Source organism: Penicillium bovifimosum (genome assembly GCF_028826915.1).
Source record: "Penicillium bovifimosum strain IBT 22155 chromosome Unknown utg000002l_segment0_segment0, whole genome shotgun sequence".
Lineage (NCBI taxonomy): Eukaryota > Fungi > Ascomycota > Eurotiomycetes > Eurotiales > Aspergillaceae > Penicillium > Penicillium bovifimosum.
In genome coordinates, this window is record NW_026622711.1 from 890184 (window position 1) to 904809 (window position 14626).

The window sequence follows — 14626 nt, forward strand, 5'->3', positions numbered from 1 at the left end:
AATAGGAGGCAACTATAAGTAACTACACCTATTCCACTTTCCTCGACAGCTAGCCTATCCCAGCACAAGGTCTCCTTTCGTTTCTTCAATTGCTTTTATTAGAAATTTGGATTCGATTCTCATCATCCACGATACACCCCAGGACAAAAATCACTGATCTTGTCCCAGGACAAACTCATTTCAGCACCGTCGCCCATCATGCTCCAAAGATCCCATAACGCGCGCGACCAACACTTCATCCATCCCGGAAACTCGTCTTCGTCACCCTCGTCGATTATCGGCCACGCTTCCACAACCTTCACGTACCGTACGGTCTTATCTCGAACGTACTGTGTTTCCTGGTCTAGAGCCTCCGCCGATGTACCTAGTAGCGTCTGGAGGCATTCCTCATCGATGACGATACACATTCGATATTGATTGAATTTATCACGCTGGCCCTGTGCATCTACCCACTCCTCAAACGAGCGCGAATCGAATCGATTAGTACCCCATCGAGCTGCGTCGCATCTTCGATAACAGTAAGGCTGTGTTGGGCCCATATTCCCTGGTAGATCGCGGGATCTCCCCCAGTACTTACATATTCTGCTGCTTCTGCAAAGAATGATTTTCTGATGCAGGCTTCGAGATAGTTGAACACGGTGGAGAAGTGTGCGTCAGATACAGAGGGGTAGGTAGTACGATAAATAACATATCCCCAGCTCGGGTGGACTCTGAGGTTGTGAAACAGCTCCCATGTGGTATCTGGAGGGCGAGCCATATTGTGGGAGACGAGTGCGAAGCATGGAATTGAGTAAACCAACAGTCGAGAGCGTCGAAGACCCTCAACGATAGGAAGCGTTAGAGTCAAGAAGTTGAATGGGAGAGAGTAAGCCAGTATGTTGCGCCCTCTTTCAACCAGGAGAAAATCTCAGGAGGTCTTAGGGGAGGCCAGGAGATGGGAAGGATAAAGGGTTTACCAAACAAGACAAACATTGCGATGGTGGCGTACAGCCACGTTCTGAATGTGTACGGTAAGGTAAGGCAGCCTTCGGATACAGTGACTGCTCAAAAGTTTTAACATCGGCCCCATACGGGAATCAATACAGACACCACACGTTTTATTTTAATAGCGGCAGGGAATTGCTAGGGACACCATGCGTTTTGCTAACCGCAGGGAATTGATAGGGACACAGCAGATCCGAGGAAGCTAGCCTGATCACATGGCCTGTCTTGGCAAGGAGCCACCTCAGTTCGACAGCTTTGCAGATGTTCGTTGCTTTTACGGACGTTACTGTGAAGACGCCTAAGTATTTGATTCCAGATTCTTACTGAGGGTTAAACACAAACTACCTATGTACTTGATTTCCTCTGCCACTTCTTGGCTTTCCCTTTCCGCTTTACTGTGTAGTGCTCAGGCCTTGCCGCCTTTTGCTCACTGAGCACAACTGTTGCCTCAGTGACCTCAGACTACCGCCTTTGATTCTGCCGAATTTATGAAATTCTGCCACGCTAATCTGATGATTCAGCATCCTCGAAGAAGCAGGCGGTGGGATGGCCAATGCCACCGCCTTTTTCGCGGGACGTCTGAGGACACTGAGGCAATGGACGTTTACTCAGGGATTAGCTCACCCTTCACTCAGGATGCTCAGGGTAGTCACTCAGAGACGTCGTCATGTCTGTCTGTTCGTATTATCTGATTGTAGCCGTCAATTACGAAAATGGGAAAGGTCTATCTGTTTGGCGCTAGACCATTCTCAAGTCCTCTCTTTCAATACTTAAAGAGGCTGCCCCCATCAACTGTAGCTCCTGTTCAGTGCACTCCTCCTCTACTTTATTGTCTCTTTCACAACCAGATTTTCTCTGAGCTTCAGTCTTTTCCGCTTCTTTTCTTGTTCGTTCCCCTTTCTTGACCTTAGTTTCCCCCTCTCTTACTCTGCTATTCTCCTCCACTTTAAAAGATTGCTATTCGAGGCCATCTTCATTCGTGATTTATCTATGAAAAGCAAAAGTTTACCTCATAGTGCCGATTATTATCGCCGACGCCGTCGTCAACTAGAGAAAGGCATCATACAAAAGCGACATGCCGTTTCCACCAAGAACAACGTCGATTACATCAAGGGACGGTGGATGAAGTAATACCTAAATTAACGATTGACATCCAAACAAGGCCGTTTAGAACAGATTTTCAATCATTTAGGGGGAAACCCTCTCCGGTTCCTTGCTACAGCTCGGAAAGAAGATGTTATGCTATTCCTCGAGTGGATACTTGACAATTCTAACGTCAAGAAATTCGGCAGTTGACACGAGTATTGGTGGTGTCAGCTTCACCGGAAAGCAGTTAGCGAAGTCTCTATGCGAAGTGCTCACAAGATATCAATGATGTAAGTTTTACTTTGCCTTTTAGATATTTCAATTTTTGACTATTGAATGTAGTACATGAAAGAAAATCTTACGAACGAATTAGATGGACAATGCCGGGGAGTTGCTGCCATCGGTCTGGTTCCACGAGTACGTTGGGCCCGCACAATAAGTTTTGCCGGCTTGCAGAGTGTTCGAGCAATGAGTTGAGTCCAAAGAGGGATTCACCATGACAAAGACTGCATGAGTGATGCCATATTGGCCACATATGCCCACACAACTATCCCCAGTCATGGCTTCGTGCCATTTCCCACAGTTCTGCGTCGTCCCCTCTGCCAGTGTGGCATTAGAAGGCGGAGGCACTGCATTGTAAACGTATACATCGGATGGCGATGGTGTGGTCGAGCCATCGTTGGCGCTATTGCCACTATGCTCGCCGCCTTGCAGAGATAGACAAATATTTGTGCCGTAGATCTTGCCCGCTACTTGTAGATTATCGCAGTCGTAGGAGACCCAGGGGTTGTATTTTCGCACGTCGCCGGATTTAAGGGAGTACGCGTACTCAATAGTTGTACAATTGTCGGCTGGCTCGATGGAGTAGGTTGCGTTGCAGGAAAGTGGGAGACATAGCTTTAGACCGGCTGAGAGTGAGGAACAGTCTAAGATGAGATCCTGGTTACCCATGTACAAGGCAGCCGAGGAAACCTTGTTTGCTTTTGCGATAGAAGTACACGTATCATCTTCCACAGTAGTGTAGAAAGAGTCTGACAAGCAGAAGGTATCTTCTTTAACGGGGGCATCTCGCGGAATCTTGAGAACGTCGGTTGGTGCATTTAGTCCGCAGCGCTTGTTGATGGTTTGGAGAACACCCTGATAGTAGTCATCATAACCAGAATAGGGTGTGCGCTGCATCATTTGGAGACGCTCTGTGTAGCAATAAGAGCATGCTTCATTCCGAGGCATGTCCTCTGTCTTCGAAACCAGCGTGAAGCTATCGATGATGTCTGTCTCAAAATACACGGATGAGAATTGAAGCAATATAGAGGAATTCTTAGGCATACCGTTTTGCTACATGTTTCGTTGTACGCGGCCCACATACGCCCGCCATACATCTCGAGCGGTGCCCCACTGACATTGTATTCAGCACAATTCTGCTGCACGGAATGAAACCATTGGCCGAGACTCTTGCCGCAACTGGGATCGCAAAGCGACTCAGTGAGCGTCTCGTTGTAGAGAGACCCGTGGTAAGTCGCCATCATCATGGTGCTCAACATCGGGTCGCATTTGATTCGATCCATCAAGGATGTCTTGCAGCTCATCGAAAAATTGACACCATCCAGTGCGGTCGAGCTGTAGATACCGAATCCTTCGAACTCGCGCTCACCCGCTGTCTGGTTCGTGCCACCGAGCCAGGTGAGAATGGAGGAGAGATATCCGTTGATGTTGTCCTTGGCATAAGTGGGAATGCCCTTGAAAGGTGTAATCATTTCCACAATGGCCTTGGTGCAAAGGTTGTAGATCCAGATGTCAAAGCTTTGCTCGATTCCAAATGCCCGCTGCTGACAGTTATTTGTGCCAACACAGTCCTGGGAGTAGTCCGAGAACCAGCTGTAAATACCACTCCCCAAGATCCAAACGGAGGATGAGTCAATGATTCTGACTGCCCAGGAGACTGCACACAAAGCCGAATTGGGCTCGCGATCTTCAAATCGTGGGTCGTTTGCAAAGGTGCCGGGGGTGAAAGGACCAGGGGCTGGAGGTACGGGCTGATAATACGGCGATTCTGTTTGAATCATAGCCATCAAGATGTTCTTTGCCCCGGACAACTGATACTGATAAAGTGTGCTGTGCTCAGATGCCGTGCCGTAAAGCCATGCCAACTGGCTCTCGATCAAAATTCCACGGGCTGCATAGACGTCAAGCTGATCCTGAGAAGCAACATCTAGATCATGATCGGCCACCCAAACCCAAATGTTTTCAAGATAAGCCGTGGATTTAGAAGTGAGGTGAAGCAGGAGCGAAGCTGCTATGCAGTCTTTGTTGACTTGGCCAGTCTTTTTCGGACATTGTGCCTTTTGCATGTTGGATCCGGCTGCACCCCCAATACGGATGTGCGAGTCCCACATTGCGGCAGAACCTTTCACAGATTGTTCAACATTCCATTCCACCAAGACAACTCCAGCCGTGGGACCGGACACGGTGAAAAGTAGATCTTGAATCTCAACAATGCCAACATCCCCGGAGTAGCCAACCTTGACGGCAACACGAGGATTGTCAACATCGGCAAATTTATCTCCAACCGCCATGATCTGGGACCAGGCCTGTCCAACTATCCGCGAGCCAACAGGAATGTGCAAGGTGTCTTGGATCTTATAAATTCCGTAAGGAATGTACACAACAGATGAGAGATTCGCAGCGAAAGAGAAGGCGTAATTGAGGATCGCTGTGTCGTCAGTGCTGCCATCGCCTTTGGCACCCATTTTCTTCACGTTGATAACTTGATCTGTCCGGAGGTCCTCGTATTGGGGACGACGACGAGTAAACAGATTAGGTTTAACGTATGATTGAATACCGACTATCGCTTCCGTTCGGTTCATGGTGGGAATATCCTGACCATCAACGAATGAACCGGCACCGCTGGCATCGTTCACCATGCCGAAGCCCCAAGAATCTTTGAGGACTTCGTTGCCACCAGCCAAAAGGACTTTGTTCTGGGCAGAGTCAACGACGGCATCTTTGACGTTAAAAAAACCAACATTCTGCAGGAGAAGAGAGGTCGAGTTCTGAGCATACAGGGAGGTGAGAATGCCGTTGGGTGTGTTAGCAATGATAGCATCAGCGAGGACAATCGAGCCAACTCCCTGAATGGATCCGAGATAGCCTGAAATCCACGGCGGCAGAGGTCCGCAAGTGGGTAGAGAAATGGGCGAAGGAGATGCTCAGATTCTGGGCGGTGCGAACGGGCGATCAAGCTGAGCAAGTGAACAATATTCTGGGGAGCCTGAGGAGGCTCGCCTCCGACACAGAAATTGGTCGTTCTGGATTAGCTTGAGATTGGAAGAAACGAGTGCTATCTAACAGGCGACTAATTCCTGCCTGGCGTGTACAGAACTTCAAGTTTACATCGCTGCCTTTCTGCTGGCCATTCTCATAAGACACGGAGTACTCCGGGTGAGAAATGATAGCCATGCGACTATTGTTAGAATCCATTTGCGTAATTCACAGTCGGGAGTTGCAATGGCATTACATAACTAGTATTATTACAGATGGGAAGGTGAGCGGTTGAACTCGTGTTATTCTAGTTTCGCCACATCTCGGGCATCTTTCCTTCACCATCTCTTGATCTTGGGAGCAGCAAGTCATGGGCTTGCAGTCGAAGATTCGTGGGACCAGTCGACTTGGTTCTCGAGTGAATAGCAGCGAATAGGTAAATTCTTTGAGACCTCTTTCGAGCAAAATCCTCGATACGAATGCGATTGACTGGATGCCGAAGGGCGTTTAATTCGACTACGACAGTGGCATCCTCCGAAACAGGATCTGTAAGTGAGTGGATGACCCTGGAATTAAGGCGGATTGCGTCGTCTTCGGTCAAAGCTGCACGTCTTGTGCGGGCCAGGAAGTCGCAAAATGAAGGATTCTCTAACTGCCTCATCTGCTCGTCTAGAATGATGACGTTTTGAAATCGGTGCCAGATCAGTCGACCGGCGGCATCTTCGTCGTTGCCATATCTTGGATTCTTCCACAATGGTGGACCACGAACCGGAGGAAACTGAAAGAAATCACCTATGAGAATCACGACCGGAAGGCCACCGAAAAGGTCGGGAGACGATCGGGGGAGTGATCGAGCGGCTTTGCATTGGTCATTGATGACACTTAACATTTTCAGATCGATCATGCTCATTTCGTCAATCACCAAGATTGTCTTTCGTGCCCATAGTTTTCTGACGCGGGCGGTGACTGCTGCTTGTAGGAAAGATTGATGCCCAGGGAAGTATGATACGTATTACCGCCTAAGTTGTCTGCGGCAGCACCCGTTGGGGCCGTGAGCATGAGCTCATGTTTTCGACCAAGAACATCTAGAGCAGCTTCAATGGCTTTAGGTATCTGGGTTTTACCTGTACCACCCTCACCCGTTATGCAGAGAAGGAGTTGATCGCGCCGAGATGAATCATATGGATAATCAGCCCACGATAGAACGTCAGATAGTAACCTGCGTACCACAAGGTGTTGCTTCGAATTCAGCGGGATATTTTCAGTGACCTTTGCAATCAGAGACTCGGGAGTTGGATTGTTCCCGAGTTGAGCAAGTAGTGTTGGTGTTCCATTTGATATGACGTTATCGGTCAGTACAGGTTGGAGCACGCCATCTTCACCATCCAGGTCAAAGTCATGCAGTCGCACAGACGAGCCTGTAAATCGACGTGGACAGTTACCTTGAAAGGGCTTTTTATGGCTTGTGAGGCAATCTTCCCAATCGCGCAGGGTCGCGTACGGAAGAAAAATTAAATCCGAGGCTTGACGAGAGTGGAACGATTGTATACCCTTAGGTACCAGGTCCATTTGCGCAGAAATGGGCGCTCGGCGGAAATCGGCCATATCGGTGTGCGCTTTGAAGCGACGAAACAATCGCGGTTCCAGATCTTGGCAACAGTGTAGTAGGCGGCAATCAGAGTCTCGGCAGTGAACCTCTAATTTTCAGGAGCGATGATATTATCGCCATTCTGCTCACTATCCGATCCCAGATCAGCCTGATCTAGCTGATCAACATAGCGGTCCAAAACTTCTGCATGTCGGTGTTCAGACTGGCGCAATATAGCATCAACCTGGCAGTCCTCCTTGGACTTCCGAAAAAGCTCAATGTTTGCAGCGAATTCTTGGTTATGTGGAGCAAGTGTCGGCTTGACCAAGGCCCAGACATGAGAGTAAATATTTGACAGAGCAGCATGTCGACGGAAGAGATCAGGCAATTTCTCCCAAGGGACGAAAAGACCGAGGAAGATCTCGGAGAGATCATTCAATATAGCGTCGGTTGTCGGGTAACCGCCAGGAACGGAGTCTTCCGCAGTCTGAAATTGAGTAAGCTGGCCATTGAATATGACTGTCGCTATTTGGGATTTTGAACGCGCGACGCGCTCCACGGAAGTGCTGCATTTAGGATGGGAAGGATCAAACTCAAAGTTATCTGGAAGAGTACCTTGTTTGCTCCTTATCTGGACGAGCATGCAGTACTCGAAGAATGAGAATGAGGCAAGACGGACGCCCCGCCACTTATAATTATTGAACATGCTCACGGACACTGTGTCCCCTGTGCGGAATGTGCAAGGCTCATCTGGCACAGTATCATGCGGGTGAAATGCAGTGGCCGCTTCTGGAGGTTGAAAGGCGCGCACATATCGTCGTAACCACCAAAGGTTGACGCGGATGAATTTAGAGTTTAGAATATAGTAACTCGGAAGATGGAGGAGAGTGCTGGCGACTTGAACACCGCTAACTTCGCGGTCGTGGGCGAGGCTATTGAAGCAACGGAGCCCGAAGTTATCCATTCCTCTTTCTCTGAGACGAAGATCAGTTGCGGTTGGCGGATCAGCAATGCGGCCTTTATCGATGGCTTGACGCAACAAGGCTGCCTTTGCTACCATCTGCCACGGAGATACATCGTCTTTCGTCGCGTAGTTGGTGATGTAGTAGGTTAGAGCCAGGGATTTCGAAAATCCATGAAATGTCGTGGTTTGAACGGAGGCAACTGGCGATGGGGGGATTCCACGGGTTAATCCAAGGATTATTTCGGGAAAGGTGAATAACACCAACGTCGTCAATTTTAGAAAATGGCACTAGTTCTCGAGGCATGCCAAATCGACAAGAGTTTCCGGTCCGGACATTCGCGCGGTATTTGAAGCAAGTGGCGAAGTGGTTTTTAGAGTGCATTTGTTTCGATCGAGCAACAAGGTTGCTATCATGCGCAAGTCTGAGGTGGAATTCATGGTCCGATTCTGGATCGCAAGCAGACGGGCCGGTAGCTGGAAGATTCACCTCCGAATCATTGGAAATACTCTCATCTACGCACTGGATGGATGATAATCTTTTCCAGATACCGGATCACACTGTCAGCAAACACTGAGTCGGAGAGAACACGGCTCCGTAGAGTACTAAAAGCAAGATTGCCTCGTAACCACACCATAGCATGTAAATGCAACATGCCTCTGCCATTCGTCTCCACTACTCCATAATGATTCGAAACGTCTCCAAGAATCCCGGTGTGATTGCGACCGCTAGCTAACAAACCTTCGAAAACAGCGGTACAGACGTGATGGAAGAAAGCCGCAACCGCCACTGGTATGGGCGACGAATCGGACCACTACGACATAACTCTTTTCTGCCCGGCAGAACATTAGTAAGGTTATCATGGTACTGTTCCAAGGTGGTAACACCCCTCATTGGTTGTAATAGATATGGTTGCTGAGATTACGGCAGTTTACAGGGCTCAAGGGATCAAAACAATTCTGCCCATAGTGAATCCTTCACCGCGGTCTTTACCGCCATTACCTATGTTGTAAAATTATCATCTCTTACCAATGCTCAACACTCATCCTACTCATGCATAGGTTGGAACATTTTCGATCATTGCGGAAAAAATACCTGCTCCATTGAGTGATTGTGCCGACAGATAGGGAATCTTGGAGTCCTGAATCAATTAATAATTATTTATCTCCCGACTCAAAATATTCTATGACTTCACCTTAGTGGATGGATGCTGTGTTGCCGTAGGTAGGTAGGGCGGTCCACTGATATAACTATCTTTAGGTTAGGTACTCCAACCACCGGGCTCTGGACGCACGCGCATGGGGGGTTGGATGGTTCCCGCTCAAGAAAGCCTGGTACCTAGGTACTTATCGAGTTCCACACACAGTTTTACACAGTATCTTCACGAACCTAGCAGCTTCCAATGCTAGGTACTACCGGTGCAGTGACTGCCGTTTACAAGGAGTCAAGGACTAGTCTAGGTATACAGCATGAAGGTTCTGTCAACTGGCGAATCAATGATCTGTCAACTGGCGAATCAAGGCTTATGCTACGATGCAAAGCAACCTTGGCCTACAGCATGGATCTTACATCTAGGTATCACCGACCACACTGTCAACCATATTTACTTGGTTAGGTAGGTCATATGAGCATAGCTCGGCCATCAGCGTGGTCTGAGTATGTTGAAGTAATAATGTGTTGGTTGAATCGTTGCGTAATAAAGGAAGAGGAGAGTCGGTCGCAAAGAAATCTCCACCGACAGGTGATGGTCAGCCCGTTGACATGTATTCACTCGGTATAGCTGGGTGTAAAATACAAGAATGACTAATCCAAAACCGGCACCTCAGAATTTGTTTTGATCCCTTGAGCCCTGTAAACTGCCGTAGCTGAGATATTGGGTTGTAAGTTATGGCCTTTACTATGGTGTTTCGGACCGGGCCACTCGCTTGTGAATTTACGTTAGCCAAATCTGCTGTGTCCCTAGTTATCAATTCCCTGCGGTTAGCAAAACGCATGGTGTCCCTAGCAATTCCCTGCCGCTATTAAAATAAAACGTGTGGTGTCTGTATTGATTCCCGTATGGGGCCGATGTTAAAACTTTTGAGCAGTCACTGTATCCGAAGGCTGCCTTACCTTACCGTACACATTCAGAACGTGGCTGTACGCCACCATCGCAATGTTTGTCTTGTTTGGTAAACCCTTTATCCTTCCCATCTCCTGGCCTCCCCTAAGACCTCCTGAGATTTTCTCCTGGTTGAAAGAGGGCGCAACATACTGGCTTACTCTCTCCCATTCAACTTCTTGACTCTAACGCTTCCTATCGTTGAGGGTCTTCGACGCTCTCGACTGTTGGTTTACTCAATTCCATGCTTCGCACTCGTCTCCCACAATATGGCTCGCCCTCCAGATACCACATGGGAGCTGTTTCACAACCTCAGAGTCCACCCGAGCTGGGGATATGTTATTTATCGTACTACCTACTCCTCTGTATCTGACGCACACTTCTCCACCGTGTTCAACTATCTCGAAGCCTGCATCAGAAAATCATTCTTTGCAGAAGCAGCAGAATATGCAAGTACTGGGGGAGATCCCGCGATCTACCAGGGAATATGGGCCCAACACAGCCTTACTGTTATCGAAGATGCGATGCAGCTCGATGGGGTATCAATCGATTCGATTCGCGCTCGCTTTGAGGAGTGGGTAGATGTACAGGGCCAGCGTGATAAATTCAATAAGTATCGAATGTGTATCGTCATCGATGAGGAATGCCTCCAGACGCTACTAGGTACATCAGCGGAGGCTCTAGACCAGGAAACACAGTACGTTCGAGATAAGACCGTACGGTACGTGAAGGTTGTGGAAGCGTGGCCGATAATCGACGAGGGTGACGAAGACGAGTTTCTGGGATGGATGAAGTGTTGGTCGCGCGCGTTATGGGATCTTTGGAGCATGATGGGCGACGGTGCTGAAATGAGTTTGTCCTGGGACAAGATAAGTGATTTTTGTCCTGGGGTGTATCGTGGATGATGAGAATCGAATCCAAATTTCTAACATGGGCGCAGCGAAATACTACTTTGGCATGCAAATCGTGCGCGACAGAACCAAACACATACTCAAACTTTGCCAATCCGGCTACATTTCACAAATTTGGTATGGCCGATCCAGTTGCAGTCCTTACACCATTCGACCACAGAGTGAATCTCCAACCGGCCGACGAGCCACACCCCAGCGAGACGGCTATTGGAGATGTACCAGAGCTTCGTCGCTTCCCTCATGTACTTGATGCTATACACACTTGTCGACACAGCTTTTCCCATCTCACTCCTCAGCTGATTCCAGGCAAAGCCCAACGCTACCCACCTCTCGACCGCAGATCGTGTACTTCGCTACCTTGTCCACACCTGTGACCATGCCCTCACACTCACGGGGACGGAACTGCAGCTCCGGGGCTTCTGCGGTGCGGATTGGGGCGGTTTCCTCGACACACAACGCCCCGAACTCATCAACTCATGCACGCCATTTCTTCCAAGACACTAGATACTACTGGATTTCAACAAATTTCAACCCCCGTGGTAGTCATGATATGAACCAATCCTGGTAAACACTTGAAGTCGCTCGGAAGCGAAGTCGGTCTTCTGTTGCTGAAAGTTTCTCATTTTCTCTTGCAGCCACATACGCAGTACATGGATATGATTGGTTGTTCTAGATGGATACCCAGTGTAGGACAGGGCTGAGCCATGCCCCATGAGGCCAAAGCGCCGTTTAGAAACAACTGAAGAACGGGAGGCTCCGCTGCAGGGTCAGTCGGGAAAATCGTGTGATGCCAAGTGTGGCACACTGACGGCTGTCATGTTCTGATAGTCTAACTCTGGCCCACTATTGGCTGGAAATTCTTCGTCTCGGGTTAACTGGCTTCTTGGAAAGCTTAGGCTAGACTTGATACATTGCTTTGCTGTCCGTGCGAGGGCGATAGAATGGGTATCTATCACGGCTGAAAAGAGAGGAAGTCAAGGGACGTAGAGTTTATATCTGCGTGTTTCGTATCATGAAATACGATCTTGTGTGACCTGAGACACCCTATAGAACTCGAACGGAGGGGGTTGGCGAGATACATGAAGCGATTAGCATGTGATCGATTACAGCTCACCTTCTAATTCAGAAAGCCGCGTGGATTCCAAGCCACACTACACGAGCCTTCTTGCACATGAATAGAACTGGACTGAAGAAAAGCATTAATCAATCAATCTCGGAAGATCAACTTGATTGACATGCAGTATCGAGTCATTATGACATGGATTTCACCCATCGAGTGCGACGAGTGGCGGCACCTGTACGAGCCCTTCCCAAGCCCTTGAATATGAGTGACCTCGTCAGCAATGGCAATCTCCCATCGGCCATACGAAGTGCAATGCTTCTTATATCCTAAGCAGTCTGAGTGGTTGATTAAGCATGTCTCTCCTGGTGTGTTACACAACGTGCCTCCCCCTCATCTTGGCTGCCGATCTGCAGGCGTCCCAACTGAGGGCTCATTGTTATCGTCGGACTCTAGCCAAACAGCACAAAAGCAGTGTAAGGGCTGCTATCCCAGCCTACTACATATGATGCGGGGGAAGTTGCCGAGAAATGCCTGTCATATCTTATACCTTATACATTTACATCTGTCCACAAATGATCTATAGAAGCTTCGCGCAATACTAGACATCATGATTTGGGACTACTACAATGAAAAGATCATATTCATTACTAGAGGGACTGGGTTTATTGGAACTGCGCTTCTCTGTCGACTCGTCTCTCAATCGTCCCCGGAACGAGTGTATGTACTATGCCGGGGTGGCACCGAGTAAGTAGGCAATCAAAAGGACAACTGAAAGCAACCCTTGCTGACGTGACCATTCAGAATGGCAAAGGCAAAATGGCACGATATGTTACCTTCGTCTATGGCTAAAGCCCTCAGTCATGACGAACGGATCACGGTCCTTGACGGAGAACTGGGAAATACTGCCACAATGGACCTCTCGGAGACGACGCTTCAGATGCTGAAGCGGACAGTACACGTTGTGTTCTACGTCGCAGCCACGACCCAACTTGACAATTCCCTTAGAGAACTAGCATACTCAGTGATAGAACCAAGCCTGTGCCTCACGGAATATGTCTTCAAGTTCCCCAAGCTCGAGCGTTATGTGTTCTTCTCTACTGCCTACGCCAACTCTCATCTATGGAAATGCCAAAAGTCCACCGACGTGGCAGTGGAGGAGAAAGTGTATCCCCTTATTCCCCTCGATAGCGAAGAAGACTCTTATCGTGGTACACTTGAGGCATGGAAAACACTGCACAAGATGGGAACATCAGATGAATACGAGGCGCATGACTTCCCGTGGCCATGTGCATATGCAAAGCATCTATCCGAACGATTGATCTTGCAAAAGGCATCTGAAAGCAACAATCTAGACAAAGTCCTCATCATGCGCCCCTCGGTCCTCGGACCGGCTGATAGGTATCCTTGTCCCGGTTTCGCAACCAAACACGGGACGCCATCAACAGCCTGTGCCGCGGCATATATGCTCCATCCAGGTCGCCAGATCAGACTCTCAACTAGATGTCAGAACCCAAACCAAGAGACCACAATCGACGAGGTCCCAATCGATGTCGTGGTGGATCGGACCCTGGTCCATGTGGCACTGGGAACTACCGGGTGCGTCCATGCAGTGAGTGGAGTGCAGGGTCGGATCACGGCTGAACAATGGTGGCATGCTTTCAAGAAAGAGCGGAGGCTACCGTGGAATGCGATACCGACTTGGACTTCGGAGGATTGGCATTCTCCAAATCTCCATCAGATAGCGCAGAGGTACAAGATCATTGGTACTTCCTTTGCGTTTGCGCAGGACGAGACTCTCCGAGTTGTGGAGCAGCTTGGGGATTTCGAGGAGGAGGGTCTTTATTTGTTTGCTGATCGGTCGAAGCCGTACTCTCTGCATTTGAGGAGACATCATATTCTTCATCATGCGATGCAGTTAGCCAAGGAGAAGAAGTGGCCTGCATGCCTTGCCAGGCTGCTTTGTCGGAAGGAAGTTCAGCACCCTGGCGAGCGAGACGCCTCGGCACACAGACTGATTCCAACGTTTTCTTCCAGATATACACCGTTTTAGCCTCAGTCCGGTTGTTATATGGCTCGTCTTTTGTTCCTCTTGGTGATACCACCACCTCAGTCCTGGGACCTCGGTATACAACAATATCATGGCTGTCGGTTCCTTTCACTTGACTAGATCCTAGATCCAAGGCTTCCATGCGAGGGAGGCGGGCTATAATGGTTCGGTGTTATTATAGCCCGCTGGTGTCCGGACCATCCATTTCATCCATTAGGTACCTACCTATACCTAGGCTAGAACCTGTAGGCGTCCTGTATGATATATGTGTGCCCCTCGACGATATATATAGTAAGAGGCTCTAACCTTAAAAAACAGCCACCCCTTGCACTAGTGACATCTTGTTACAAAAACAGACATGGCGTGCATTCATACAGTAAAAAGCGTCAAAAATAATGACATAGAACGTATTGCTAGTGCCATATAGTTCGAATGGATGATAGACAAAAAAACAAAAATTCCTCTGACCCGGGATCGAACCAGGGACCTCAAGATGACAAGTTCCAAGGAACTAAGCAATTACAGTCTTGCGCTCTTCCAGCTGAGCTATCAGAGGATTGATGGAATGTGAACACCTTCCTAAACTTATAAGCAAAGTCCATTCCAAAGAACCATCGCGGGGAGAA

At 48.7% G+C, this 14626-nt stretch overlaps 5 protein-coding genes across 5 annotated transcripts; 2 read left to right on the top strand and 3 right to left on the bottom strand.

The window, feature by feature from the left end:
* Nucleotides 1-122: 122 nt before the first annotated feature.
* On the bottom strand, nt 123-757 carry N7515_001532 (uncharacterized protein; the record flags this gene model as incomplete). Its single annotated transcript, XM_056662276.1, has 2 exons — nt 123-524; nt 578-757. The coding sequence occupies 2 exons, from the start codon at nt 755-757 to the stop codon at nt 123-125; spliced, it is 582 nt and encodes a 193-aa protein (XP_056524389.1).
* A 1682-nt stretch (nt 758-2439) lies between these two features.
* Nucleotides 2440-5547, bottom strand: N7515_001533 (uncharacterized protein; the record flags this gene model as incomplete). Its single annotated transcript, XM_056662277.1, has 3 exons — nt 2440-3405; nt 3471-5198; nt 5461-5547. 3 exons carry the CDS (start codon nt 5545-5547, stop codon nt 2440-2442), a joined length of 2781 nt encoding a protein of 926 aa, XP_056524390.1.
* An 88-nt stretch (nt 5548-5635) lies between these two features.
* N7515_001534 (uncharacterized protein) lies at nt 5636-8262 on the bottom strand (the record flags this gene model as incomplete). The annotated part of the gene is made up of 5 exons (XM_056662278.1): nt 5636-6294; nt 6345-6746; nt 6879-6977; nt 7067-8080; nt 8142-8262. 5 exons carry the CDS (start codon nt 8260-8262, stop codon nt 5636-5638), a joined length of 2295 nt encoding a protein of 764 aa, XP_056524391.1.
* A 1986-nt stretch (nt 8263-10248) lies between these two features.
* N7515_001535 (uncharacterized protein) lies at nt 10249-10884 on the top strand (the record flags this gene model as incomplete). Its single annotated transcript, XM_056662279.1, has 1 exon — nt 10249-10884. The coding sequence occupies one exon, from the start codon at nt 10249-10251 to the stop codon at nt 10882-10884; it is 636 nt and encodes a 211-aa protein (XP_056524392.1).
* Nucleotides 10885-12560: 1676 nt separating this feature from the next.
* N7515_001536 (uncharacterized protein) lies at nt 12561-14003 on the top strand (the record flags this gene model as incomplete). Its single annotated transcript, XM_056662280.1, has 2 exons — nt 12561-12697; nt 12755-14003. The coding sequence occupies 2 exons, from the start codon at nt 12561-12563 to the stop codon at nt 14001-14003; spliced, it is 1386 nt and encodes a 461-aa protein (XP_056524393.1).
* Nucleotides 14004-14626: the final 623 nt, after the last annotated feature.